The sequence below is a fragment of the Pimephales promelas genome, chromosome 11 (assembly GCF_988280905.1).
Source record: "Pimephales promelas chromosome 11, fPimPro1.hap1.1, whole genome shotgun sequence".
Lineage (NCBI taxonomy): Eukaryota > Metazoa > Chordata > Actinopteri > Cypriniformes > Leuciscidae > Pimephales > Pimephales promelas.
The window spans coordinates 12422950-12448149 of NC_142779.1; the positions used below are offsets into that span (position 1 = coordinate 12422950).

At 37.6% G+C, this 25200-nt stretch overlaps 2 protein-coding genes across 2 annotated transcripts; one reads left to right on the forward strand and one right to left on the reverse strand.

Annotated features, from left to right (window-relative positions):
• The first annotated feature begins 242 nt into the window (after positions 1-242).
• On the forward strand, positions 243-6459 carry tacr2 (tachykinin receptor 2). Its single transcript, XM_039671742.2, has 5 exons — positions 243-982; positions 1710-1904; positions 2104-2254; positions 3454-3650; positions 3871-6459. Exons 1-5 carry the CDS (start codon positions 588-590, stop codon positions 4061-4063), a joined length of 1131 nt encoding a protein of 376 aa, XP_039527676.1. The 5' UTR covers positions 243-587; the 3' UTR covers positions 4064-6459.
• A 428-nt stretch (positions 6460-6887) lies between these two features.
• Positions 6888-22319, reverse strand: hk1 (hexokinase 1). The gene is made up of 18 exons (XM_039672410.2): positions 21902-22319; positions 18348-18510; positions 15414-15562; positions 15020-15139; positions 14782-14877; positions 14596-14695; positions 14160-14343; positions 13916-14071; positions 13494-13727; positions 12155-12459; positions 10022-10170; positions 9330-9449; positions 9139-9234; positions 8900-8999; positions 8582-8765; positions 7835-7990; positions 7476-7709; positions 6888-7391 (listed from the first exon to the last, which is right to left on the reverse strand). Exons 1-18 carry the CDS (start codon positions 21962-21964, stop codon positions 7244-7246), a joined length of 2757 nt encoding a protein of 918 aa, XP_039528344.1. The 5' UTR covers positions 21965-22319; the 3' UTR covers positions 6888-7243.
• Positions 22320-25200: the final 2881 nt, after the last annotated feature.

Genomic DNA, 25200 nt, shown 5'->3' on the forward strand with positions numbered 1-25200 from the left:
CAGACACCTGTCTCACTCCTCAGACAATAAACAATAACACCTGCACAACTGCAGAAATAAGGCGTAGGCTATCAAGTCAACGTCTCAGCAGAACAACCTCTCACACATGCTCAACTGTGTGACATATTCCCATAGTGTTCGCTGCAGGGGAGTTGTAATTATTACAGTAGGCTAATGAAGCAAACTATCCATTGTTATCAACACGTCAATTGCATGCCAATTATAGTATTTATTCTTGATTTTGCCAGATTTTAGGAGAAGAAGCGTCACAATGCGCGTTGGCAAAAAAAAAGTGTAAATCAACGTCACTGCATCTGAACCGTTACCGACACACCTCCAACACTTGTGGTACACACACATTCCTTCAGTTTTCCATGGTGCTCGATCGCTGCGGGCGCAATAACGCACTTCAGCTGGCAGTCTGTACATGAGGCGGTACGAGGCGCACTGACCGCGCACTGTTTGGAAAATGAACTGCTGCAAATGTCCAAAAACAAAGGTTTACCATGTAGCTACAGAAGAGTGAGTCTCTCACTGGAATAAGCATATTCAGACTGATTTATGCCCTGTGACTACGGACAACTACAATGGATATCACTTTGGACCCCCTTTCAACATCTGTTCTTTACGACGAGGAAGATGGAAACGAAACCTCCACCAATCTGTTCGAGCAGCCGGACTGGCAGGTGGCACTATGGGCGATTGCATACTCTTTGATCGTAATTGTGTCCATCATTGGCAATGTCACTGTTATTTGGATAATTCTGGCACATAAGCGCATGAGGACAGTGACCAACTACTTCATTGTTAACCTCGCCTTTTCCGATGCATCTATGGCAACTTTTAACACTGTTTTCAATTTCGTGTACGCTTTGCACAATGACTGGTATTTCGGTTTAGGATACTGTAAATTTCAAAACTTCTTCCCAATAACAGCAATGTTCTCAAGCATTTATTCAATGGCGGCTATTGCTGTTGACAGGTAAGCTATCTATCTATCCATCCATCCATCCATCCATCCATGGATTATGATAATACTGTAATTAATTACTATCCTATTGCGATACCATGCCATAAACCATGTCATAAAACAGTTACAGCCTGCAAGTTCATGAAAGCCTAGATGCTGCAATATAGGCTACTGTAACACAGCACACAAACTAAGTTTACCCTTCAGATGGCAGCTGGTTCTATGTGTTCTTTTTTTCCCCTGGTTATTACTGTAATTGTTAAGAGGTTCAGCTGATGTAAATTCTGCATCGAATGGTCTGACATCCACCTAGACCTTGGTTAGAGCTATTTATCAACCAAATTTCAGCTTTTTTTTCAGCCACTGTGCTTAGAAATATCTCTGAAATCCACCACAAACAGGCAAAAGCAGTTAATAATTACTATTACTGTAAAAGAGATGAATATTCATTTTCATGAAGTGATTACTGTAAAAGAACCAACACCATATTGTGTTCTGAGTGTCTAACAAGATGATAATAGAAATTACTGTAAGCACACAGGAAATAACACAACCAATCAATTATCTTTCTGCAAGTGCTCCAGTAAAACATACATGCAGTAAATTTATCCAAAAAGCCCTCTAAAACATTGAATGTTCAAAGAAGGGAGAGTAAAAAAAGTGGTTTTGCATTTGCAGTAAAGGTAACGTATAGGCTACCTTTCACTTTCAATAAGATGGTGTTCTCTGAAATCCACAGATATATGGCTATAATCTACCCCCTGACGCCCAGGCTCTCCTCCACTACTACTAAAGTTCTTATTGGGATAATCTGGACTGTGGCTTTTTCTCTGGCCTTCCCTCAGTGTTATTACGCCAGCACCAAGTTCTACTTCCCTCGGACTGTATGTATGGTGGAATGGCCTGATGATTATGGAGGGAAACATCAGCTCTCGTAAGAAAACTACACAAAAGTGACTCAATTTTTACTCACTAGAAAAAAATCGTTACAGTAATACATTTCATTCGATTATCCAATGATGCATATGATAGCTCAATTTTCTTGATTTATATAATTTTTTTTTGTTTTTAATACAATATCGTGTTTTTTGTGGCACGGATTTGATTTATGAAGTGACGCTTGATCTCACTAGATATCAGATTGCTGTGATTATCCTGATCTACTTGCTCCCTCTGCTGGTGATGTTGGTGACCTATAGTTTGGTGGGACAGAGGCTGTGGGGCAGTGAGATCCCTGGAGAAGCATCAGACCACTACCAGAACCAGATGCAGGCGAAACGGAAGGTCAACAATGATAGTATTTAATCATTTAACCTTGTTAATGAATAATAATTTATTCCTGTTACTCTGCAAAGTCCTCAAACTAACCTACTCACTTTAAGACAGTATAGACCTTATTCAGAGCAGCGCCATGACAGGTATGAAAGTGAGGCTGTGAGGGATAGACTTACTGCGTTTCCAATGTCATCCGCTGTAAAAAGCTGAATAAAGCGGCTAGATTACTTACAATTTTCCACAGCTTACATTGTCGGGAGTTTTTTGTCAACTGACATTTCTTGGAAAGATATTTTTCCAGTGTTTCATGAGCAGAACAATCCGAAAACACATTAATTATCAGTACAGCCCATTGAAGAGATGCAAGTCTATCCCTCACAGCCTCGCTTTCATTCTCATTAAAAATCAAAGATGGCGCTGCCGTGAATAAGGCGTATTGGATATGATGACTTGACGGCAAATGCTAGTCCACTCTTCTCTGCTCCTCAAATGATTTACCTTCCCGAACAAGCAGAACTCATCTGCTTCGAGCCGAAATAACGAAACTATTAAGCAAAGGGGCAATAGAGCCTTCATCTCAAGCTCAGAGTGAAGGGGGCCTATACAACAGATATGTTCTCGTACAGAAAAAAGACGAGGGTCTCAGACCCATTCTAAGACAGCTGAACAACCAGGAAAATTATTTGCATACATTTTATTTTAACGCTTCCTTTTACAGTACAGTACTTACAGTGTACTTACCTAGAAAGTACTGGCTAATATAAGGTAAGTACATGGAACAGGGGTAGGTTTAGGGGTAGGTTCAGGGTTAGTACTAGTTAGTAATTGTAGTTACTAAGATAAGTACATAGTATTTACATAGGTAACTGGACTGTAAAAGGAAGCGTTAACATTTTTCCTATTCTAAAGTTTTTTTTATGTTTTTAATTTCAGTTTTATTTGACTGTAATTACCCTACATCTGAATATATTGTCATAAATGAATGTAGTTAAATTCCACAAAGATTCAAAGAATCAATGTTTAAACCTCTACCGGGGACATGCACTTTTTCACATGCATCTTTCACATTTTTCTTTCTTTGGTCAATAAGCCTCTTCAGTGGCACTTTACAGTGATGGCAGCAGCTATTTATGGTTTTAGATTATAGTTCTTTGTGTAGAAAGCAAAAAAAGATTCATGCCATTTTTTTTTTTTTCAATTCAATAAAGGTTGTGAAGATGATGATAGTGGTGGTGACAACCTTTGCAATATGTTGGCTCCCCTACCACATCTACTTCATTCTGGGGAGCTTCAACAGGGACATATACAAGCAGCACTACATCCAGCAGGTCTATTTGGCCATCTTCTGGTTGGCCATGAGTTCCACTATGTACAACCCTATCATCTACTGCTGTCTAAACCAAAGGTAAATGCACATTACATCTAATGTAAGACAAAGAAATTTAAATAAACACATTTATGAAGATATTTAGGACAGTGTTTGCATTTATGTCAGTTGGTGTGGCAACGATGATCCCTAGAGTTTTACTGCAATACTATCATCAATATTTTTGTATTTACTCAATAATAACCTTGTCCTGATTTACTGTAATGCACAAGAAGTTTGCATCATGCTCTTTCTGTAGATTCCGCTCAGGTTTCCGTAAAGCGTTCCAGTGGTGCCCCTTCATCAAGATTTCTGAGGAGGACAACATGGAACTGCAGCACATGAGGACCTTTCAAATGAGGCGCAGTTATCGCACCGAGACCACCAGCATGGTGGTCCGAAATCATGCCAGTGAACCAGAAGACAACACATCCAAACTAATCAAAGCTTGAGTCGACCATATTTCAGTGGTAGGTAAACAGAGAGAGAAAACACTATTGTTGGCTATTCTTAAAATCAAGCACGCCCACACTTTGCACTTACAGTAATAACTCACATTGTGCTCTATGGTGGATTCAGTGGGCTTTACAAGCGAAGAATTCCTCTATTCCTATATGGGTATAAACACCAAGCCTTATTTGTTTCTGTGTTGCTGCTTAAATTACTAGTCCTACATATAGATCATGCAGTATGTTCTGTAGATTGTACTGTTCAAACATTTGTGGTTAGTAAAATTAAAGAAATGAATACTTTTATTCTGAAATGATGCAGTGAAAGTAACAAGAATACATTCAATTTTAACATATATTAAAATAGAAAACAGTTATTTCAAATTGTAATAATATTTCACCAAATTACCATTTTTCTGTTTTTTGGTCGAACAAATGCAGTCTTGATTTTTATCAAAAACTTGGTCTCTCTAAAAATGTTACATAGCCAAAACTTTTGAACGGTAGTGTACTTGTTGTTTTATATTTTATACACTCTTCTTTTGAAAAATCAAGGTTTTAGACTTTAAATATTGGTTGAATGTAAAGTGGTGCCTGTAAAATCGACAAAACAAAAAATCAACATTAAATTGGTCAGTGCATCTGTACCAGGTCAAGGTTATGAGATATACTGTACCGTCAAGTGTAAACAGGGCTGTTCTCTTAAATTGACATGGAAGAAAAAGAAACAAAAGGAGGAGGGAAGATGTGTTCCATATATATATATATAGTTGTCGAAGACATTGAAACCAAATAGACATTTTCACGTTGTAATTGTACTGTACATAAAGCAAAGTCACATTTCAGTGGTACTCAATGTTTTAGCATGTATTATCTAAAGATATGTAGCCTACTTCTGCATGTACATCCATACATTTGACTGATTTTGTCATATTCAAGTCTGTGTTCCCCTGTCTCCTCTCATGTTTTCAGTTCCCCATTAGTTTGATTAGACCTAGGTACGGGGCTTATGGGAAATGGAGTTCAGTACTCAGGAGACGGAGCTCTGGGTTGAGCGGAGAGAGCCACAGAGGCGCGATTCATGACAGATTTAAAGACAGTTTGCCTTTTATTTCAATTTTATTGTCTTTCTGGTACAGCATTCAACAAATTCAAAATCTATACATAGATTCTGAAAGATAGTTGATTAATAGCCCAATTAAGCTGTATGTTTTACATATAAAAATAATTTTGTGCTTGTAATGTTGTCACACACAGTATATGGTAGTGGTAATATACAATTTATATATTTTTGTTGGTAAAATCTCTGTTTGTTAGTTTTTCTTTTGTATAATTGTCTAAGATCTGTTTAAATGATTGTTCTGTGTTGAAATTGAAGTAAATTAAATAGTAAATCTGACTTGATGTTCTTTACTACACCTTGCAGCTTACAATTGAAGAAGGCTCACATTTGGCTCCCTTATACGCCTTATTCACGGCAGCGCCATCTTTGATTTTTAATGAGAATGAAAGCGAGGCTGTGAGGGATAGACTTGCATCTCTTCAATGGACTGTACTGTTATTTAATGTGTTTTCGGATTGTTCTGCTCATGAAACACTGGAAAAATATCTTTGCAAGAAATGTCAGTTGACAAAAAACTCCCGACAATGTAAGCTGTGGAAAATTGTAAGTAATCTAGCCGCTTTATTCAGCTTTTTACAGCGGATGCCATTGGAAACACGGTAAGTCTATCCCTCACAGCCTCACTTTCATACCTGTCATGGCGCTGCTCTGAATAAGGTCTATAGATATAGTTAAATCTTTTAATATTATTATTATGTATGATTGGTTTTCAGTAGCCCATAGTGAAAATTAAAAGAATACTGTAAGAAACGTCATAAAGGGAATATTTATTAGCCTGTGTGATTGGAAAATATCTACAATAAACTTTTGATGCATCACCTGGCAAATGAATAATCAGTTCATTCATTCAAGAAATAGACCTCTCTCTCTCTTTCTATATATATCTATATATATATGTATGGATTTTTTATGGTGTATAAAATTATCTCACAGAATGTAAATAAATACTGAACAAAATAATGCTACATTGTTTGGCCAACCACGAAGGAAACCACAGAACACAATTTCAGTTGATCAAAATATTTTTTATGGTTTTCTTCTATAGGTTTATCCAGGAACATCTATTTAGTGCAACTATGAAATTGTACAAAATCAGTGAATGCTAGACCTTAGTTACCAAATAAGGCATGCATTCATCAAGATTTCAGTGCCACTACACAGATTCACATGAGAACTACACAGGAGCACTCACAAACAACCAGCCAGAGCACACCGAAGGACATTTACTGGGAATCAGTATAGATAACCCGCATATCTGCACGCACGCACACACACACACACACACACAGCAAAAATCTGACAAAAGCATTACACATGATACAATCTGCTAAAGTTTTCGAGAATGAGGGAATAAGACTATTTCAGAAGGGTTGGATCTGCAAAGGCAATAGGTTTTCTGTTGTTCATTTGTACGGCGACGAGTATAAGGGGCTTGAATTATGCAGGGAGGCAGCTGTGACTGCGAGACTGAACTTGTACGTCTTCTTCACTTCAGCCATGACAATGCCAATGTGGAGCAGACGTTTCTCTAATGTTTTGCAATATTTACAGCACAAAAAACTGCCACAAAGACAAATGACAATACGCAGAGGTTTGGAATTAGCTTGGCATCTTCTCAAAAAAAGTACCTTTCTTTTCCTTTAGGTATCCATTCCTGTTGCGTCTTCCATCAACTATAAAAATAAAATAAATAATATCTTCATATACTTGGTCAAATATCTTAACTTTAATGTTTGCAATGAGTATACATTTCTTCCCTTTTTCCAAATATATTTTCCAATATACATCCATAAATACTTTAACCACAGTTTAACATCTTAAAGAACATCTTTGTATAGTTTGGGTTGTATCAACCCCTAACAACACACATAGATATACACAGAGAAAAGGCTGACAGGAACATGTAGGCCTAGGAGTGAATTACAAAGCAAAGGTGTAACAGCTCTGGGAATGAGTAAAAGGATGTGCCGGGCGGGTTGTGGTGAATTAGAGCCGAGTCACAGCTGCGAGTGGAAATGTATATGCTCCGAGAGAGCTTGAGGACTTGTTCGATGAAGGGTTCAGCTCTTTTGTTCTTGCTGGCGCAGGCGGCACCCAACTGCAGTGATCAAGGCAGCGCCTTTCCCGCTTCCGTCTTCCGAGAGAAGGAAGGTGACGTTGCACTTGGGGGCGAGCTCCTTCACAGTTTGATGCATTATCCGTGAAAAACTGAAGAGAAGGAGAGAATGGGTCAGATTTCAAAGAATATTTACTGTACTCAATCATAAATACATTCTTTCTGCAGGCACTTACTGTGGATGGAGCTTGTACAGGGTGCCATCCACCCCAACAGTGATGTCCAGATGGTCCAGGCTACGGTTCTCTCGGATTTTGTCTACAACTGCAGCCATTCCCGCTCCACAGAGCTGAGCTGCTCGGCGGGAAACGGCTCCGCACACTTCTTTGACGATAATACTGTCATCGCATGTGCTATCCAAGCCCAGATGCTGCAGAATGGACCTCACTTGCAGTAGCGCCAAACGGTCACTAGAGGGAAGAAACAGCATGTTAAACAATCTGAAGTGCAGGCCTACTGTATATAAACAGCATTCCAGTATGTCTGGTTTTCACGATGAAACGTGGCAAAATAATCTAAGAAAGTGCTGTAGTACCTCTCGATTTGAGAAAGGAACTTGGTTTCGAAGATACCCCTGGTCTTCAGGGTCTCAGAGATCTGTCCTCTGAAGAGGAAGCCACGCTTTGTCAAGTCAATCAAGATGTTCCGCACAATCTCACCCAGGTACATGCCACTGCACATCTTCTCATATCTAAAAGCAAAAAAACATACATTTAATATTTAGATATCTTTTTTTTTTAAGATTTTGAAAGAAGTTTCCAATGTTCACCAAAGCTGCATTTATTTGATAAAATAATACAGATATATTGTCAACACTAATATTGTGAAAGTATTTTAAAGTTCTATTTAATCCTGTGATGAATTTTCAGCATCATTACTCCAGTCTTCAATGTCTATGCTGATTTGGGAGCATTTATTATTATCAAGGTTTGTGTGTGTGTGTGTGCAAACCATGATACATTCATTCAGAATTCTTTGATGAATAGAAAGTACAAAAGAACTGTATTTGAAATAGAAATCTGTTTTAACTGTCACTTTTACAGTCACTTCCTCTTTCCAGGATTTTATGGGTTTATGGCTAATCTCAAATTCCAACTCTCTTATGCGCACTAACACTGTGCATTTACATTTTTAAATTACAGTAGCAATACAAACAGTAAGTACCGCATTTCACCAATTCTTCAAGACTAACTTTCGGACATATTTACCCTCACTACATTTACATCCATTTATTTTCTAAACTCCCCCCACCCCCCACACTCAACTAGATAGAACTACTCACTTTTGTTTGCCGGCATTGAGGGAAAGATCATCCACAGCATTATCATACTGAGTCCTGATGTCATCCAGGCAGCCATTATCTCCAAATCCTCCCCACTCCATGTTCACACACATCCTACCCTCCACTCCATCGACCGTCTCAATGTTTTGCATTTCCTCCATGTAGCAGGCATTGCTGCCCGTTCCTAAAATTGCAAATGAAAATATCTTAGCATCCTCTGCTGAGTCAAATCTGTTTAAAAGACTCAAAAATGAATACATTTTATTAATTGTTGTCGCATTGTACTAGAGTGTGTAATAGATAGTATACTGAATTTACCTGCGATTAGCCCAACCTCACAAGTGGGTTCCTCATATGCACAGGTCATCATGGTACCAACTGTGTCATTCACTACGGCTACAACGTCCAAATCAAACTCCTGTGCACAGTATCATACAAAAAAATTCATCACATACACACATCTGCAATACACAGTCTAAGTAACAATATCAAATTTAGATTTAAAAACAAACTAATCCATCAAATCATCTCACTTTTGTAACAATACTGTAACTCACCTCTCTCCTCTTGATCCCATCTCGCAGGAGGCTGACAACATCTTCACCTTCACAGTCTGTGGCTTTAAAGCCCTTTGTCCAATTGACCAGAATTCCCTGCATCCATCAAAGCATGAAAAGTTCATAAGGATTAATCAAGAAAGAGGATTAAGGAAAGGATTAATTAAGGAAAAGGCAAACAGGCAGCTCACCGCATCCAGGCTAGTTTGCCTGCAGGGGAAGGAAAAGGTAAATCCTAGAGGCAGACGGGCATTCTTCATCCCCATATAATCCAGGAAGTCAGATATGCAGTACACGATGTGATCAAAGAGCTGCAGGTTACAATTAAAATCATTTAGGTTTGCAATATTGTCTTTATTTAAAGATGGAAATTATAGTCATTAACTATTACTGTAAAAACACACTTTCCCATCTGTGTGTCATACTGTACAGAGCATACACTGCACATACACAACTGTTTAAAAGTTTGGAGTCAGTAGGATTAAAAAAATATATATTTTAAAGAAGTTTCTTATGCTCACCAAGGCTGCATTTATTTGAACAAAAATACAAAAAAATACTGTAATATTGTAAAATTGTATTTTATTTTAAATATGAACTTCTGTAACAATGTTAAAGTCTTTGCTGACATTTTGTTCAATTTAATGCATCATAACTGAATAAAAGTATTCATTTCTTTAATAATTATTTCATCATTTATTTATTTTTTCTAATAAAAAATCTTACTGACCCCATTTTTGAATGATAACATATGATATATATATATATATATATATATATATATATATAAATATATATAATTATAAATATATAATATTATTTATTTTTTAATTTTTTATCAAGTCTTTTAATTAGTTGTAAATTTGCCATAGTGACTACACACCTCATCTCCAGTTCCTTGCATTACTTCTATGGGAATGGCGTATATTTTATTATGCATCTCCACAGTTCGTCTCTTGCCGCTGCGAATCTTGACCAAAAGCACTCTGAAGTTTGTACCTCCAAGATCCAGAGCCAAAAAGTCACCATTTTCTGGATAAAAGAAAAAAATACAGAAATAAGGAGAAGTGTCATCCTTTTGTTTTATTGGTATAATTGTGAATGCAGAAGGTAGTGAATGTTCGGCTCATTTGCTCAATATTGATATGTGAACACATCTGCATGTACTATTTTTAACGGGAGTGCATTTTAAAACACTTCAGTTTAAATCACCATAAATTGTTACTGCCTGTATTGAGTAAACCAGGTGTGACAGAATCAATTAAGTGATTGACAGTTGTGGTGTCCCATCAGTGAAGCTATTTAATGCTGGTTGGCTGTACCAAAGCCCATATTAGACATTCTCTGGCTGTACCTGAGCCGTAACTGTCATGATCCTGGTTCTTCTCTCTTTCTCTGTCTCCCTCTTGTGGCCGTTTGTTCACTCTCTCTCTCTCTTTCTTGCATTACGCCCTCAGGATCTCATGATCTCATCTCTTTCAGCTGATGCTACTCTTCCTATTATCTGTGCTGGTCGGCACCAGCTGTTTCCATTCTTCCCCTGATTGTTTCTCCTTCTTCTAGCGCTTTCTGTCCCTAGATCCTTGTCGGATTATTCTATGTTGTGGCTTAATACTGACGCCGGAATTATCTCACTCTACTTTGTCCTGTCCTGTCCTGGTGTGAGCTGTAATTCCTACCTGCATATATTACTGTGTGGTTTTGCTCTCTGACTTCAGTGCTGCACTGGAAGCTGTGGTCCTCTGCCTCGCCACCAACCTACTGCTGACCTCACCTCATTCACGGGAGGTTCGGGGTTTCTCTGCCTAGCGAGTCGCCGTCCGTGGCTGCATTCGGGGCTCACCAGAAGTGGGGATTTCTGTTCTCATTTAGTGCCGTGTGGCCGTGACTGTTTTCTGCTATTATTCCCCTGAACTTCTGATGATTACTGTTGGTCTGCTTACTATCCATTAAAGACTATCAGTTGACCGCATCCTCGCTGTTGGGTCCTTTTTCCATCCAAACGTTACAGAAACGTCTTGTTTCTCTTTGTGCGTCATCCACTAGCGCCTCAGGTAGGCCTATGAGTTGGTAGCCATGATGTCTAGTTGGTAGCGGTTGGGTTAAATTGTGTGTTTAGAATACTACTGATCATCTTGTCATCTCTTCAAATTGTAGCATGTCCATTAGTATTTTTCGACAGTGCACTTCATCAGTTCAGCTAAGTTATGCTCACCCTTCAGTTAAGTTATGTGAACTGTATTTTGTATTGAGTGGTTGGTTATGTTGGCGTGCGATATAGTGGATCACTAGGTTAATATATTAATGTGGTGCTTCCTGTACCCCAGCTATTGTGTGATGATTAATTAAGTTACAGCAATAAAGTCCAGCAAGATAAAGTTGTATGCGAAACCATAGACCTTTGTCTACAGATCAAGAACAAAAATAGTAACATTGTATCCTCTTGGAAAAAGTTTGTGTTGACTGTCATACCCGAACGCGACGTGCTGTTTAAATGCTGAATGGAGAATGACTGACAGCTGCAACGGAGGAAAGAGTTTACGTGATCTTGAATTTAATGACTTTAATATTAATTTCACATTACACTATATGATGGCTTCAGAACACTTATAATAGAGTGCACGAAAACCTTTGTTTTCGAAGCCTTTTGTGGGGCTTCACAACAACACAGAATAGTATACGCACCATATCAGATTTGGATCGGACTCGTCTGATTGATACCCGATCCGGCAAAAATGGCAGTATCGGAACGGTGCATCCCTATTTATTAATCCTGTACTGCTTCGTCACATAGGGATTTTACTATTATATAATGATGCTATTCAACGGGGATAAAGAGAATTTAATCTGGTCATAGCAGGGGAGCAGGTGGATTTCTAAGATGATGCATGACTGCATTTTGCTGAATGAGATTGCATTTTATTTTCAGTGAGGAAATTACAGATTGTATTTGGACCACTGCATGTCTTGGATTCCAGTTGTCTGAAAATAGTCCATATAACTGTAGATTTCTTACCTGATCCATCAGGGGTACTCCGCACATAAGTGGGCAGCATCTTGACAGTGGCTGTCTTTTGAGTATTCTTGCTCAGTCCATTCTGGATCTCAGTTCTCATCCTCTTTTTCACCTCCAGCAGTTGGTCTTTGGTCAGCCGGAACTCTTCCAGCGTCTCTGCAATCTGACGTGTCTGATCGGCCAACCTGGACGCCCAGGCTGTTACCAGTGCAGCTCCTTTTCCACTTCCACTCTCAGAGAGCAAGAAGCGGACATCAGACTCTGGCACTAGACGACGCACAGTTTTGTGCAAGCGCCGGGAATACCTAGCAGAAACAGAGGAAAACTTTTTTGAAAGTGTCAGTAGCTATGTTTTATGGTGGGCGTGGGACCTTGAATCGTTTGGTTCCCATTGAAGTCTATTATATGGAGAAAATCCTGGAATGTTTTCATCAAAAACCTTAATTTCCTTTTAGACTGAAGAAAGAAAGACATGGACATTTTGGATGACAGGGGGGTGAGTAAATTATCAGCAAAAGTTTTTTTTTTAAAGTGAACTACACCTTTAACTAAGCCTCGTTTAATGAAATCACATGACTTTGGCAGTTTGATACCTTTTTTACAGTCTATGTTTGATACATGCTCTGAACCCCTGATTTAAAACAAAAGATTCACAACATTCATGTTGTTTCGAAAACTCCTATTACTAGTGCTAAATTCAACCTTTAAAACAGCATATGTTTACATAAAAACAATGAAAAAGCAGCACAGTATGCAAAAATTAAATGTCAAAGTAATAGTTACCGTACTGTATAATACTTTTATATCCAAGATAATTGCACTAATGTCCGTCTAATGACCATTATTGTTAAAGGCGGTTGAAGGACAGTGTTCTTGTGCAACACACTGCCCTTTTAAGTTTCACTAAGTATAGAACACTGCTATCAGTGTCTTTGAGGTTTTCTATTTAAAGACTATTCTGACGTTCAAAGAGGCCTGTGAATTGTTGTAAATAGGTGCCATAGAATTGATATCAACCTTAATTTTATCATCCACTTCTCTAATCTTTCAACCAATCTCTCTGTGACCTTTAACGCCCAGTTTAGTTTCCAGATAAAGTCAATATGTCCAGAGTGTCACAACAAACAGAGGAACAGCTGCCCCTATGGAAACCTACTCAATGTATATTAATAGAACTGCTCTTTGTCTCAAGGGCCTCAGGAGGGTTCAATGCACGTTCAGAGTGTCACATGCACCTGCAGATCTATTCTCAAGATACTCTATGATGACTTACTAAACTATTACTGACGAGTTGTGTATTAGTCTGATTTTAACCTGATGATCTGAATGTAATACTCACTGTGGGTGCATCTTGTATAGGGATCCATCAATGCCCACTGTGGTGCGGAGGCGTGGTGCGTTCTTATTGTCCTTAAGACGTGTGAGGATTGCACCCAGAGTTGCAGCAATTAGATTAGCAGAGCGAAAAGAGACAATAGCGCAAACATGCTGTACGGCAATGCAGTCATCTTCAGATGGCTCTACACCTAAGCGTGTCAAAATTTCCTTGGCTTTGGTAAGTCCCTCTTTGCTCCTAGAGAAAAAGTGGTATTGTTGTAAGGTTGGAAATATCGTGATTTTCAAAGTCCAGTTGTATTAGCTTTAATTTTAGTCCACTAGTGAAAGTTCTTCCATTAATGAAAATGAATCTGGATCAAATCAAAATTAATCTTACTTATGGTCATAATGGAATTAATTTAAAAAAGACAAATGACGACTCACTTCTCGATTGCAGAAACATGCTTGGTTTCAATTTTTCCTTTTGTAAGCAGCTCTGGGGTGATGCGGCCCTCAAACAGCAAGCCTTCTTTAGCCATCTTGACCAGGATCAGTCGCACCAGCTCACCCATGTACATACCACTGACCATCTTCTCAAACCTGAGAACATCCAGCACACACCTTAACCACCTCAAAATTTGTGTTAAAAAATAAGCTTTTTGAGAGCTTTTGAAATTCTGTGGCTTACAATTGCTTGCCGGGGTTGAGGGACCCGCGGTCGATCTCCCTGTCAAACTCAGTTCGGATATCCTCCAATGTGCCGTCGTCTCCAAATGCCCCCCATTCAGTATTAATACACATCCTGCCTTCATCTCCCTCCAACAGGTCAATGTGTCTGAGCTCCTCCATGTAACATGCATTAGTGCCGGTACCTGAAAGGATCACAGCAGCAAATGCCATCGCAGGTGTTCATGAATCCACAAGCTTTGTTTGAGCATATTTAGAATATCAAATATATTTGTGGTTTTTTCTTTCCATCTGAGGGATGTTATTTTTACAGTCTTACAGAGAACAAAATTATATATCAATTCAACTCTACAATTCTGCATTTGAAATACTCAGCTAACTTCTATTTAAGAGTCTATAGGGGCAATGACACATAAAACAGAATTTTTTTTTTTTACCAATAATAATTCCGACTTCACAGCGCTGGTCATCAAAGCCACAAGTCATCATGGTACCAACAGTGTCATTGACAACAGCCATAATATCTGCTTCATAGTCCTGTAAGCGAATCATTACATCATTAAATCCCTCATAAAAATATAATATCCACCTGTAGACCACCCACATAAGTTGATAAGACTCACCCCACGTTTTTTGATGGCTTTATTTAGAAGCTTTACTACATCCATTCCCTCCACCCCATTGGCCTTGAAGCGTTTCGTCCATGTCAACAAAACAGCCTGCATTCATACAATAGTAACAAATAAGGTGTCATAAATATGTGGGCAGGATTCACTAAAAAAAAAATTAAAAAAAAAACTCAGTTGTGTAAATTGTTTACAAACTGCTTTGTTAACCTAATAGAATTTAATGCCACATTACCTCATCCAGCTTGCTTTGTAAACAAGGGAATGAGAACGTAAAACCCACAGGAAGTTTCTTGTCTTTAATTTTTTGTTTCTCCATAAAGTCTCCAAGACATTCTGCAACATGGTCAAACATCTGCAAGAAGACAATAGCTGTTTGACTTGGACCGAAGATCAAAACACTATTTACAGTAAGCCGTCTAACTTACAATAGACTATTTGACATTACAATGTAAATTTTTCATCTCTCAGACCCCAAACATACTGGTTGTTAAAGAAGATGAAAGAAGTTCAATGTACATGTACAGTATATACTCATGTATATATTCCACACATAGTTTCAAGATTTGCTATATAGTAACAAAAAAGGGTTGTTTATGGTTTCAGGTGGATGAGAACTGGTCACGTACCCGTGATCCACTGCCATGGATGATGTCCTCTGGAGTCTCATATATCTGACTTTCCATCTGCACGGTCTGTTTCTTCTCATGAGACACTTTCACCCGCAGAATGCGGAAATTAGAGCCGCCCAGATCCAGGGCAATGAAATCTCCCTTTTCTGTAAGTGAATTAAAGAAATCATCAAAATGTATGAAGTATGAAGACGAGAGTTTACAAATATTACTGTTTTGATGATACATCACTGTTTTCTGCAGAGCTGCTTTATAGCTGAGTTGCTTTATAACTCATTTCAAAATTGATAAACTTTACAGTTATTGAACTAAACTGAATCAACACTGAACTGATTTCAACTGAATAATGACTGTTGCATTTTTAGAGCTGCTTTACAGCACAATTTAATTCGCTATGTTCCTGTTTATCACTGTAAAGCTGCTTTAAAACAATCTGTACTGCATAAAGTGCTATATACAGTAAATAAAGGTGACTTGACTTGATTTAAAAAAAATAACAAAAGGCTAGTGTGAGCAAACACTAAAATTTTTATTTTTGGGTCAACCATCCTTTTAATGATACTTGTAACATTAAACTATAAGAATGTTCTCCTTCTGGAAATTGCTTTATTAAGTTACTGCTGCTGTTAGCTTAGCTGAAACTTCACTGCATCGGTATAGTGTACCATTCTTGTGACGGTGAGACTGGGCATCAGCTTTTATTTTGGTCGTGAGTGACCAAGGGGGCTTAATCTGGAATGCTTTACTGAGCTGGCCAAAGATGTAGACAAATCAACTCAGGCACCACTCTCACAAGGCTAAACCCACTTAGCCTTGAATTCTTAGGAACAGATTTTTCACAAAATGTGTATAGTAAAATACTCACAAGAAGTCTGTTTATGCCTTAAATTAAACAGAGAAAGAGCGATGGCAAGAGATGTTTGCATTAGGCTAAAAATGCTGTTTATAACCGTCTTTCTTGGTATTTGAGGCTCCTCGACGTGTCAGGATTGTCGATTTCATGTGCAGTGCTTGTTGCCAAGCAACACTGAAAATCAAATGACTTTCTTTTTTTCTTCCGGCTGTCTTCTGTTTCTAGGCTGGATTATTGGATATAAAGTGTCTGAGAGTGTGAAGATTTTTAATACCGCAAACTGAGCAGCATCAACTGGAAAGGTCAGCTAACTGGAGTTCCAGGTTACTACAGTAAAATGTGTGTGAAAGGGATACATATCAAAAAGGTTTCAGCAACTTAAATATATTCTTTTGATGACTTTTATGGCATTAAACTACATATTAAGCCATTCCTCGAAAAAACTTTATAGTTTAAAGGACAGAGTCCACATATAAAAGGTTACATACAGTAAAGTGAGACTGAAACTATTGGAATAGGATTAAATCTCAGATATGACTTGTTTTACAACATGAAAAATTACAGCAAACCACAAGAAATCTAATCACAAGAATTCTTTCAAATGGTGAGTGGTTGGCACAGACTTGCTATAAATACTCAGGCATTTTATCATTGAGATGTTAATAGGTCAGCCTATAGAAGTACTGTCCAGTACTTTAGGACCAGTGAGCTGCTCTTGACAAGTTATTCTGGACTTGATATTTAACGTTATATAGTATGCTATATACAACAATATGCTACATATTGCAGTGATGGATGGATTATTAATGTGGGCACAAAATCGATCAGATTTCTTTATATCCATGCTGTCATAATTGCATTGAATTACTTCGTTGGTGCAAGAGCAGTGAATCTGCCATCCTTAACTAGAATAAAGCTGCCATGCAAAACATATTGTAGTAGGTTTGCTAACAAAATGCATTTAAATCAACTTTCACATTGCAATCTGACTGGGATTACAGCTCATATAATCTATGACGTAACCTAATGCTTTTGATTGGATGCTGCAGGTCATGTAGAAAAGCTTGAGCAGCACACATCGATGCAGCTCTGAATGTGTTGTGGCACAGGGAAAAACGGTTCAATATTGTGAACACTCAGTAGTAGATTCTCCATATGGTTAGGTTTGCACAGTAAATGCTATTTAAAAGAATGTAACCAGATTGTGATTTTAAAATGTAACCATTACTTAGCCTTGATGCAAATTCATGGGGAACGAGTACAAATGTGCAATAGGTACTGAATATGCATTTTAAAAATGGAATAATCAAATAGTTTATCTGAAAGATCAATAACATTGCTAGCTTTTTGTGCTACGGAAAATCTACACTTGCAGCAATACCAGTTAAACTAGTTTTCTTGACAACTTACAAAAAGCTTTTAATGAATAATACCCTAAACTCACATTATAACATGCAATTGTATCTCTGAAAATCTACACTTGCAGCAATACTAGTTAAACTAGTTTTCTTGACAACTTACAAAAAGCTTTTAATGAATAGTACCCTAAACTCACATTATAACATGCAATTGTATCTCTGAAAATCTACACTTGCAGCAATACTAGTTAAACTAGTTTTCTTGACAACTTACAAAAAGCTTTTAATGAATAGTACCCTAAACTCATTATAACATGCAATTGTATCTCTGAGTGCAGTACGTGTTTCAATGAAAACATAAGCTAATTCAAAATTAAGCATCTGATGATTCAATGATTTTCATTTCAAAAACGAATATTTTGGTCAAATGTATTTTTCTTCTCTTGTCAAAGCATTTAAAAAGTACAGTCTTTTTGAGACTGATTTGCCCTGACAGTCAGAATTGTAGACACCACAGTTCGCTTTACACTAACTTGTGAGGGAAACCCAGGCCGATTCTTATGCTATATTTGGCATGTTCCTTTCACGTTGATTTCCAAAGCAAGCATTTGGACTTGTTTGGCCTGATAAAAATCTGCTTTTGATGTGAATTTGTGTAAAAAAATAAGTAAAAAAAGATAAAAGAAAAAAGACTTTTAACCATAAAAATGATAAGCTCACCTGAACCATCAGGAATGGACCTTACAAAGGTGGGCAGCATCTTGACGGTAGCTGTGGGGTTGGTGTCTCGTGCCAGTCCATTCTCCATTTCCCTTCGGAAGCGAGACATGATGTCGCGCAGTGTCTCGTCAGAGAACCGCATGGCATACAAGTATTTGTCAATCTACAGAAATGGACACACAATAAATAAATTAAAAAAAAAAAACTGGTAAAAAGAGACTTTTATTTTGTTTTAGAAATTCAATTTCAAATAAAGGCAGTTCTTGAACTTTCTATTCAGCAAAGAATCCTACAATTTTTAATTTTTTTATCATGGTTTCCACAAAAATACTAAGCTACACAGCTGTTTTAATATGTTGAAATGATTTTTGAGTGGATAATAATGAATTCTTCAATGACACCGAAGACTGGCATAATGGCTGCTGAGAATTCAGGAATAGGGGCCTAAATTGTATTTTAAATAGGTTAAAATAAAAAATAAGGTACATTTTAAATTTTATTAAATTTAAATTTAATTTTAAATTTTATAAAGACATTTCTGAATGGTGATTATTCAAAATACCGCAAACAATGACATTTGACCCCATTTTTCTACAGCACCCAGGTGTTTGTTAGTAATCAATATTAATGAACATGATGAATGTGGTCAAGTCATTGCCTGTCACCTGTTAGGTTAGTGTGTCCTTGAAATATGGCCTTGTTGGCCTAGACTATGCAGACATAGCCGACCTGAATATGGGAAATACAGTTTATAAACACAGATGATATTCATCAGAAAAACGGCTAGTGCAAGATGCTTCACTGAAGTCTAATGGAATGAGAGTGAATTAAATCTGTAAACATGAGTAGGCCTACCTGCTCTTATGCTGTTGTTTCATGATTAAGTCTTTAAGTGTGGTTACAGGCTTTGAGAGATTTAGGCTGGCCTCTGGTGTGATGCCATTGATGGAATAATTATTTAAATTAGCTTACAAAGTGTTTCTCTTTATGTGCTGTAGTTTGGAATACACCTGTTGCTTTTAAGTAGGTAGGCTATGATGAAAATGTGCAAAATTGGCCTATAGTTTAATAATATGCTTCCTGGAAGAGAATGTACTTTAATAGGAATATTACAGGGTAGCTACTTTAGGTTTTATGTGGCCCATATAATTTAGAAGTAATTATTTTGATGCTGCTGCTAAAGTAGAAGGTGTTATTTTTGAGGTCATTTACCATGACCTTCTGTGACAAATATTTATTTATTCATAGGCTACGATTTTAGTCATTTAGTGTAACGATATTTTTAAATTAGAATAGCGCGAGTAAATTATCGTTCCATGTCCCTCCCGCGCATGACACGTGACTGCGGACTTTGAATTTGCGCCAGTCTTTGGTCACGCATAAAACTGACGGCAGCCGAGAGCCGATCCGGTGGAGAACATAGAAAACTTCAAATGATACACAGCTCATATCTCCGTCGATGTAAGTTACCGGAATCACAACCACACACAAAACCTGTAAGGAGAGCGTCTCTCTAGCACTGTATGACGTGACTGACAAACAACTTTAGTTGTCCAGTGCTTTTCCGTTCACACAGCGCGGGTTTTCCGAAAATTCGGTTGTCGTGAGTCCTCAAAATGTACGGGTCTGAGCCACTGATGTCATTTCTATATAGATTAGTCGTCTAAACCCTATGTCGTCTGAGTTAGGAATGCGGTCGTCGAGTATCCGTACTGTGTTTGTGAACGTAACCGAATTGTTATTGGACTGACAACCGTTTTCTTCTGCTGTGTGTGAACGTGACACTACCTGTGGTGGAATGGAACACACATCGATATAACAGTTTTAAAAGTTATTAAAAATGCAACAGCACAGCTCCTTAGTCAATACTGAGGTAATTAAAGCTTGGAAGTTTTTGCAAGGTTTGGATAATTCCTTCTGATGGATTTGGCAATACTTGAGTCATTATTAGTGGGTTACCACGATCTTCACTTTAGAATAGGCCTACTGATAAATGATTAATTCCTTTAGGAGGATGTAGTAACACTATCCACAACTTTACAAAAACATCAAAAGCTTACAATGGCATAAGTCAATACTAGAGAGGTATCTTTTCACTTTAGAATACTGAAAGATTTGGTAATACTTGAGTCATTACCATGATCTTCACAGAATTAATTTTGCATTATTTATGTTATTTTTTATTTATGAACCTGTATAGTTCTTAGAAGTCCTCTGGGAGGTATGAAAATAATAATAGTTATTTAATTGCTAATGTTAGCTAATAACTAGCACATTCAACTGAGCCTACATACTCATTTGTTAATCAGTTTATTGTTCCTGTGTAGTTATTCATTAATGACAGAACCGTTTTTGAAAGTGTTACCATTCATTTTTATAAATCCATTTCTTGCAAATATCCCATATTAAAGGAACATCATTTGTCAGTAAAATGTCTATGACATTTATGCATAACGATGACCACAATCTATTTTAGTTCTTGACTTTGGTTTGTTAAAACACACTCTAAGGAGAGTGTACAAAATGGGTCATTGCAAGTAACGTGTGTAACTTCCTCTTAAAAAATATCAGACCAGTGGTTAAGTTGCCAAAACAGTCTAAATGAGGGTGAGGTGAATGGTGGCTTTAAATGTGCTAAGAGCATATAGCTTCTGTATGCAGTATTCATAAAACTTCTTGTAATATATCTTCTGTTATAATCAAATTAAATGAATGACATTCATGGTCATAAAGCTCTTATCAGAGAGCAGCACCCAGGTGAACAGCTGAGTCACATAGGATGGATTTCGTTTCAGCGTGTCACTACTATTAGTCATTACTTGTCATTACTTTTTATTTAAAAATGGGCTATTTATTCTTTCCTAAAATATAAGTATCTGATGATATTATTAGGTTTAATAATTATTGAAATGACTCCATGTCCTCAACTTAGAGTATTTCTCCGTCCTTCATCTAGTAACCACATTGACACAGCGTTAAAATATAAAGCCTGCATATCCTCAAAGCGAGACACACAGGCGTGTGCATACACGCAGTCCCGTTCTGTTTACACATCTTTCCCTCCCTCCGCAACTGCATTCAAACACTGTCAAAACTCTGGCAAAGACACACTGTCAGTCAGCTGTTGTAACCCGACTCTCTTCCTGCGGGGGAGGGTGGGCTTTAGATGCTCGCACGACCACCTTCCCCCACACAGAGACATACTCTCCAATGAGCACGTTCACATAGAGGCACAAAAAAAATCGTCCCTCTGTTCATGGAAGCTCCCTTACACCCCACATCCTGCTTTCAAGGACACTGCAGCATAGACCTGACGGCCTGTGTCGTCACTTGGATGGGTATACCTCGTCCTCTCATCCTCGCCGTCGCACGCCGAGTGACGTAGAAGCTGAAGCCGGAGAGACGTGAGATGAGGCACATCTCACGACTCTCTGATCTAAAATGCAGGCCTGTGTCACCTGTTGTCATGCGCCTAGTAGAGCTCGCTAACGCTCACAAAGGGCAAACGAGGATGCGTATGAGAAGCACTGGTTTAAGACAAAATGTCAACTCACCTTTTTGACCTGATCATCCTTCAGTTCAGTGAAGTAGTAGGCCAGAAGCTGTGCCGCTATCATTCTGCTTCACCTCTTTTGGTGAAAAAGCAACAGAAGAAAGAAGATAAAATCTTACGATCCTTTCCAGTGAGGCAGGAAAAACAACTTGAGCCCAGAAGCAACGATTGTTCACTGTAAAACGAGAAGCCAGCACGTAGGGGTGTTCCCTCCCAGCGCTATAGCAATGTCTGACTCTCCTCGGCCTGTGAAGCCAAGCTGCATATAATGCGCTTGCATATGATGCAGCAGAGGATGGGGAACGGCTATAGCCCTGCCCACTCACTCTGCTATTGGCTGAGTTTTATAGGCAGGCTTGTGAGGCAGAGCACAGCTGACAACCGGCCCCCTCCTCCAACTCCCCTTCTTGCTTCTGTTCCTCAGATTCCACCTCCCGCTTCCATTCTATTTGTTCAGTCCTTTTCAGACTTCCTTCTTCCTCATTCTCAGCCACATTGAATGAAAGAAAAAGGGGATTTAACTTAGAGGCACGTAGAGCAATGCGTCACAGCCTCTAAGCCCTTTAAAATAAGTGGATTTGGGCGGAGAAGCAAAAATGCTGAGTAATGCTACTGCCCAAGTCATATCAGCAAACACAAGTGTTCTAGTGTTCAGTGGCAGGACCGTTATGCAGACTGGATGTGTGAAGCCGGAGGAAATAAGACGACTCGTGATTTGTTATTTTGGGGGAGTCGGAAGGAGGGTCAGTCAATGGCGAGATAAAAACTTCAGGGGGTCAAACATGAGATGCTAAGATGTGTGAACAGCTGCCGAGGATTAAATATTTACATTAGAAAACAAGAGAGGATCTGTATAACATGTTGATGTTAAAATACACATAATCGCACAATGCAAAGGAAATGAATTCCTTGCCTTACAATATCCAATATCCGTCATTATGTGATTTAATTTTCATTTAAAACGCTCATTACATCAATGCCCGGGGCTCTAAAATGCTTATTTTGTGTTACATTGTTTTAAATATTCTTCACAAACACTTGTGTTTATATGCATTTCAATTTCTGAAAGGTATATTTTTAAATCAATTTTTTTTAAAATAGTTCAATAAAACAATTAAATAAAACAATTGTTAACCATTTATATGGGCTGGATAATGCTTATGTACTAAAATAAATAAAAAAATGATACCCTTTTATATGCTGGATAGTAAAAAAATATTTAATTGAAATTGAAAAAAAATTAAATAAAACAATTGGTACATTGGTACCAATTGGTACATAAATGATGATGTGATAATTAAAGATTACCCTTTGATAGGCTATATGTTGTTTATATTAATTCTTTTCTATTAATTTTTGGATATGAAATAGATGTATTAATAAAATAAATAAATGCTACATGTGGTACCCTAATATAAACTGGATATATTAAATGCTGATATAATAATAATAATTAAAACAATTTATACTCTTTTATGTGGTTAACATATTAAATGCTGATGTAAGAAAGTATTAAACCTTGTTCATTTTAAATGTGATTTTAGCCATTGTGGAGCTGTTGCAGTTACATAGGGCTTATTTTACAGTATCTCAGGGGAATGTCACAGATGGAATTTGAGGTAATTTCGGGTGAGGTGATGGTAACACAGGCCAGACGAGATTACTGTGGGTCGTGCTCCAAGGCACGCGCCATCCTCCCCCCTCAGAAGCACGTGAATGTGAGAGCATGACATCCTCTTTCTGAGAAGAGCCAATGAGAGCAGAAATTCACTGAGAAACGTCACAGAATACGTCATATAACAGCAGCACATATTCATTAGTGTACCGAAACATGTTATATTGTAGAGCAATATAAATTAAGTTAACGGTTAAATAAAAATGTTACTGTATCTCTTTGATATCACATGCAAGTAGAGACATTTCAATTAACTTGCTACTCCAATATTATAATTTATGATGACAGATAGAAGACACCAAAGTCCTTCGTGACAATAATACTTGGAGTTGCCTTGAAGATAAGTTTTCCTGGAAGAGAGCTGTTCATATTTTACAGGATATGCATCTTACTGTCAAAAAATTTCACTGTATATGGCACACATTCAAATGTCTCCCATTCATTTACAAGGGAACAATGTCCAGCCAGTAAAGTACTTTGCATTTTGGAGCAATAACATCATTTCCTGGCAGATTTACTCATTGTCCTGGGAGTGTTTGTGTGTTTACTTGGTGTCTGTTACAGTGGAAATTTGAAATATAATAAACTATGTCTGACATATTCACAAATGACCTACCCCCTAGGTACAACAATCTTTGAAAGCTTAATGTCCATGCATGAATAAGCAGTCATAAAGGCAGAGACCATGACAAAGCAAAGATTTCCTTAATATAGATAAAATCTCTGTCCTTGAGGAAAGTAAATGAAGTTTTGTAAGTCAGTTCTTCTCATTTTCTTTGTTTTAAGGTTTGGCATGAAAAAAAACCAAAACAGTATGGAAATAGAAGATATATTATTCAAACATAGTATTTTTCTAGAATTTTGAGTTATGACTAACCTTTCAGAATGCATTTCACTTTTTTATAATAATAATAATGATGATTTGTCCTAAAATATGACATTGAAGAGATTAGCTGAGATTTAAGAATCATCATAAAGTGTGATTTGCTTTGTTAGACAATCACTTGGAGCTATAATGGTGAAGTGAGATGCATCATTGGGGACATTTTAGTGAAACAAATGTTAATCCTGGCATTTAACAGCTTCTTTCTAAAATGCTTTCAGAAGTTGGGAAATTATACCATGTCCTTAGCAGAAAATGCAGTTCAACAGGAATAAGCTGAATGTTTGACTTGTTCTAACCTGTCTTTTTTATATACTGAAGCAGAGCATAACACAACCCCCTACCAAATTATCTTGATTTACACTGACATAAAATGCATTAGGCCTAAAAGTAATTGTCATCAATCTGACAGGAATTTGCTTGTGGACATGGATAAATGATTTGTGATTTTACTGTATACATATCAGGATTGGCAAATAAACATTTTGTGTAATGTACAACTCAACACTATGTTAACATTGGGCTTTTGCTGAAATTTGCAGGGCCTGGGATAACTAAGGAAACAAACTGTACAAAATATTCTTTAAACCGCTATTTTATCTGCTCAGATGCTGTAGAAAGTTTCAGTCACCTTATCACTTTCCTTAACTGAAGGCAGGTAGGTTACGTTACTCTAAAATGTGTGAGAGAGAATCTAGTTTGCTCATTGAGATCAAATTGTATTTAACATTTGCTCTTACAT